The sequence below is a fragment of the Oscarella lobularis genome, chromosome 11 (assembly GCF_947507565.1).
Source record: "Oscarella lobularis chromosome 11, ooOscLobu1.1, whole genome shotgun sequence".
NCBI lineage: Eukaryota > Metazoa > Porifera > Homoscleromorpha > Homosclerophorida > Oscarellidae > Oscarella > Oscarella lobularis.
Window position 1 is genome coordinate 3,212,284 of NC_089185.1, and position 5,295 is coordinate 3,217,578.

Consider the following 5,295-nt stretch of genomic DNA (forward strand, 5'->3'; position numbering starts at 1 on the left):
TGCCTAGGACCATTTTAAAATTGTCTTTGACGATTTTTAAAATTGTCTCGGACTTTTTTTAAAATTGCGTATTTTATCTATCCTTCCATACCTTCTTCCCACACTAAAAATATTCTCGGCAGAACCCTGTACCTTCATTAGGAGTGAAGGTTCTACCTTCATTATGAGTAAAGGATCTTTTCAAAATTGTCTTTGGGACAATTTGTCCTTGGGACAATTTGTTCTGGGACAATTATAAAATTGTCCTAGGACAATTTTCGAGAATACGAACGACGCGCCGTTCCAGTCGTCATAACAGGCGCAACGGACACGTGGAAAGCGAGAACCGCGTGGACAGATACTGGGGTGAAGGTTTAGAAGGTAGGGATCGGGTTAGGTACAAAGCGAACCGAGTTAGAGCGAACAGACTGTGTAGAGCTGCCGTCGAGTGGAATTCGGGCTCGTTTAACGCTTAACGTGTACCGTTTTGCCTCGAACACCCTCGCAAACCCCTGCTACACTATTATCGATTGTAAATAGTTTGAAATCTTGGTTTTCAATACTTTTTTTGACGTCACTTATATAATCCACCATAGTCACGTGCGTGCGTTAGCGCGCTTGACTCGTTTGTTACGAATGAATGGAAAATGGCTCAAAACGACAGATTCGAAGCTTGAGCGAAGTCAAAAGAGTGAAAGAGGTGAGTCTTGAGTAGTTTAGAACCCGTTCGACCGTTCGCAATGGCGCGAAACGATCGAAATCGAGGCGTCGGGTCGCCAAGGTGCGACGCGCCCTGCGAAATGCGCTGGAATCGTTTCGTTTCGACGCGGAATCATGTTTTCGGAACGTTACGAAGCGTTTAGCTGCATTCCGTGGCGTATTTCGAGTCGTTTGCGACGATTTTGATGTGCGAAAAGGGGGCGTGGCCCTTAACTTTCGCGCTCGCTCCACGACAAACGGCGTATCGTATGCCGTCGGCGAATCGAAAATCGAAAACTAGATGATATAGGGTTTCGATCGATGGTACGTTTGTCGCCGTACGTGGCGTCGTTGAGGCACGACGGCGTCGCAAAGGTGGGGTGATTTCGACGCACGCGAGAAGGCGTGTTTGTTTATTTGACACGTTTTTATGTCGAAAATTCGCGAATTTCGACATGACTTTGAACCAATCTTATAGAGTCGTCGTTGGCGATTCGATTGGTCGTGGTCCGGTCGTCGTGCGACGTTTCGTGGCGAAATGGCACAATTTTTAAGTCGTTTGATCGCGAACGAGAAAATTCGAAATTGTTTTTCGATTTTCTCCGTCCCCTGAAGGAATTCGTTCGCGATTTTTCCTGGAGAGAATTTCTATTGGGTGGTACGCAAGGGACGAAAGGGTTTGGTGGCCGTCGGTCAAATTTTTGAGTGAAATTTCTACTCGTAAACTTTTTGGCTTTTTGTACATCTTTGCGACGTTGGCAAAGTGCCTTCCCTTTGTCGGATCGAGCCGAGATTTTTTATCTGGTCTCTCTGACCCCGGAGTTGTTGATAGCCAAAGTATCGTTGCCATAGCAACCAAAAATAAAATTGTTTTTTTATTTTTTAGGTGTATCTTCCCTTGTTTCAAGCGGGCCCTTGGGGCCGCGAAAACGCGACAGAATATCCTTCGGGCGTGTAGCTATGTCAAAGACCATCCGGATCCCTATGCAGATGTTGAGGTAAGAAGTTACATCGCGAAACGTCTTCCATAAGGACTAGGCTTAGAGTAATAACTATAGAGGTATCCCAAGTTTACTCATAGTTCCTTTGTGTAATTTTCTATTTCTAATAAAATTACTCATAGACCTTATATTTCATGCTAGCCATTCCTCTGTGGCCAAGAGCGACGAATAGGCCTTTAGTTGTTCCAGACGTTTATCTACTCGAGACTTTGGCCGACGCCAGGTACTTTTCTTTGTTTTCCCCTTTGTCAATTGTTTTGCCGTGTAGTTGTTCCTCCAATCAGACGAGGCAGACGCAGCCATCCCTCTGTGGCCAAGAGCGATAAATAGGCCATACCTCTGCAGAGGCTATAGAGTTGCCTCTCCGCTTAAGGCAGAGCACTGGCGGGTAAATCAGTGACGCCCCTTGGAATTGCACCTGTGAGTGGACTGACATCCCAGCTGCCACTTTCACAGTCCAAGGCTCGGAGCCAGGAGGTTAAACGGGCTCACCCTCCGCGGGGGAGTATGGAGTGACCCCACGAGTCCTTTGACTCACAGCAGGTGCCCACCTGGCCTTGCCTCCCATTTGGGGCGAGGGGGTGGATGGAGGAGAGGGTAAACTCTGTTTAATTTTTGTGTGTACATCCGGGACTTTATTGAAATAAAATTTGACATGACTTCTCCTACTTTATTGTGTGTGCCGCCCTATCTACTTTCCACGCGCCTAACTAGGACCACGTGAGACGCGAGCGCGTGATTGTATTATGCGCCTAGTGCTAATCAAAAAATTATTACGTATGCAAAGTAAGGCAAATAAAGTCATCTTCCATTTTGCTGTCTTTTCTTTGACATCTGTCTGCCATATGAATGAAAACATATATTCACTTTTTATCGTAGTGACGGTGATGACGTACGTTTTAAAAATGCCAGCTATTGACTTATAGCAAACAAAATGCCAGCTCCTTGCCTTCTATCAATATCTCTTACACATAGCAATCCTATAGAGATAAGAGCCTAAAAGAAAACAAGAGAACGCACAATTAGAAATAACAATGCAATGATCCCAAGAGTAGTTTAATTAACGCTAAAGACGAACGATTGGGAATTACAGCCTAATTAACTCTTGAAATTTTACTACTGTGCTCCTACTTATCGAACATCATAAACAAACATTAACGCAAAACACAAATAATTTAATTAATGGACAACACCACCATCTATGTTTACGACCATAATTGGTGATATTGATCCCTCGACGTGTCCTTATCCCTTTAGTCGATCCATCTCGTTTTGTAATCCGTGTCCATGTTCCCTTTCCTCCATCCTGTAGCCAGCCTTCCAAATGATTGTTCCTAGTCAAAAGAGTATTAAATTAGTCCTATAGGAGTGTACCCTATTTATATTGATCCCTCCTTATCCCTTTAGTCGATCCATCTCGTTTTGTAATCCGTGTCCATGTTCCCTTTCCTTCATCCTGTAGCCTTCAAAATGATTGTTCCTAGTCAAAAGAGTATTAAATTAATGTCCTATAAGAGTGTACCTGTCTATATTGATCCCTCGCCGTGTCCTTATCCCCTCTAGTCGATCCATCTCCTTTTGTAATCCGTGTCCGTGTTCCCTTTCCTCCATCCTGTAGCCTTCCAAAAATGATTGTTCCTAGTCAAAAGAGTATTAAATTAATGTAAAAATGTCCTAGAAGAGTGTACCTGTTTATATTGATCCCTCGCCGTGTCCTTATCCCTTTAGTCGATCCATCTCGTTTTGTAATCCGTGTCCGTGTTCCCTTTCCTCCATCCTGTAGCCTTCTAAATGATTGTTCCTAGTCAAAAGAGTACTAAATTATTGAAGGAATGGGGATTACTAGGCTATACCTCATACCAGTGATCCTTCTTCCTGGTTGGTCCTAACATACGCAAAACAAAGCCCCTATAACATATAAAACTAGGGTGTACTTATCTGATAGAATCCCCTGGATGAATCCCATGAGCAAACAGACACTAACCAATAGAAAAATGAGTAACCAGACATCGTACTATTTACTCCCCCAACAACGCACCTCACGAGACCCTAACGAATGACATACCTGTTTATCTCTACTTGGGGACCATTCCCAAACATCCCAAAAAAATGAAAAAAACTTCCCCCCTGAAGAACAGAAAAAATAAATAAATAACTCGTCGAAACGACACGCTCGTCGATAAACGAAAGGGAAATCATGCATAGTATCGCACTCTACACCAGATCGCATAGTATGCGACGCTCGCGATCGCGAATATACGGAGGATGACGCCATTCTCCCCTTGCGGACCCCCAATTTTCACTGCGCTGCATCGTCGATCCATCAAACGTGCCCAAAACCCCGCCGCGATACGCCCCGATCCCAAAAACCACGCGAAGAACGAGTGAACGACGTATTAAATCTTTCGAACGACCGGGGGATCCCGAAACCGAAAGACGCGACGCGAAATGATAAATGAACACATTACTTACTCTTCGCGACAATCGGTTCCTTCCCTTTCCCTCCTGTTCGACCTTCTATGCAGCCGTTCTAACGAGATGAATGAAAACACAGCCCCGTATAGACGCAACCCCGTATAACCAGAGCTCGATGTTTGAAAATCGTGTAAGAAATCCTCCATACACTGCCAAACACCTAGAGCACAACCTTTCTATTACGATTGCGGACTTTGAAAGCAATCTAAAAACAATAAAGGAACAAAAAAAGAACGAAAACGCCAGTGTGCGGAAAAATGCGAATTTCGGCGCCAAACCTCAAATACGCCAAAGAGACCCTACACCCAAATTAAACTGCATAAAATTCTCTACCAAGCCTCTGTAAAACAAATGCCAATCCCCCTAATCTACTATATAGGATAAGGAGTATAAGCTGACGTTTTACAAAAAACACAAATTTATTAATAATAAATAGAGATTTTACCTAATGACGTCACACACACAGTCATACATAGAGCTCGGCGAGCATTTTTGAAAGCTATATAGCACGACCACAGCGGACCTAACGCTACGTTAATCCAACAACTTATTAGTGTTTGTGCCCTTTTGGGGAAACTAAAATCAGGCGTAATTTCGCGGAGATTGCTATAGAGCACCCGAGATTTTTTCAGATAAGGACACCAACTGTAGAATTGTAGCCCGCCACTTCCCAAACAACTCCCTAGATATGAAAATCCTAAAAAGAATTTACCCCACCATTTCAGCTTTAAGTACCTGTAACTTGAGACCAGAAGCATGGATTGAGCCGTAACTCTACATTTTCAGTCATCCCTAGCTAAAATACCTCTCGACACTACCGTTGCCATGGTTACAAAAGATTTTCTAAAATTCAGTTTGTTTACCCCTACCTCGTAGGAGTCCCATAGACCCTCTTAACTTTATAAATAATACGTACACCTGACCCTATCCGTACTCCGATGTCCCTAAGTCTAAAAACCACTCCCAAAATCTACCCCTTAAAATAAAATAAAATAAAAGAACTACAAATAAAGCTATACCTCATACCAATTGATTGTTTTCCTCTCCGCTTGTTCAATGTATGGTTTTGTCCTTGTGTTTGTGTCCCTTGGTTCCCTAAAGTACAAAAACCTACATCCACTAACACTAATCTTCACTTTTT

The 5,295-nt window shown here is 43.4% G+C and overlaps 1 protein-coding gene and 1 long non-coding RNA gene across 9 annotated transcripts; one reads left to right on the top strand and one right to left on the bottom strand.

Moving 5' to 3' along the window:
* The first annotated feature begins 200 nt into the window (after positions 1-200).
* Positions 201-2,347, top strand: LOC136192725 (uncharacterized). 6 transcript variants are annotated; one of them, XM_065981418.1, is made up of 6 exons: positions 201-679; positions 989-1,053; positions 1,157-1,232; positions 1,294-1,515; positions 1,565-1,676; positions 1,802-2,347. In XM_065981418.1, exons 1-6 carry the CDS (start codon positions 616-618, stop codon positions 1,818-1,820), a joined length of 558 nt encoding a protein of 185 aa, XP_065837490.1. In that variant the 5' UTR covers positions 201-615; the 3' UTR covers positions 1,821-2,347. The 6 variants fall into 6 exon arrangements, 3 of the variants coding, with proteins under 3 accessions (XP_065837490.1, XP_065837489.1, XP_065837491.1); XM_065981417.1 differs by having other exon boundaries at positions 1,821-2,347; XM_065981419.1 differs by lacking the exon at positions 989-1,053 and having other exon boundaries at positions 1,821-2,347.
* LOC136192726 (uncharacterized) lies at positions 2,287-4,239 on the bottom strand. 3 transcript variants are annotated; one of them, XR_010671225.1, is made up of 7 exons: positions 4,152-4,239; positions 3,745-3,806; positions 3,533-3,658; positions 3,368-3,480; positions 2,892-3,317; positions 2,576-2,675; positions 2,287-2,517 (listed from the first exon to the last, which is right to left on the bottom strand). It is a non-coding gene; the product is annotated as an uncharacterized lncRNA (long non-coding RNA). The 3 variants fall into 3 exon arrangements; XR_010671224.1 differs by having other exon boundaries at positions 2,287-2,513; positions 3,718-3,806; XR_010671223.1 differs by having other exon boundaries at positions 3,718-3,806.
* Positions 4,240-5,295: the final 1,056 nt, after the last annotated feature.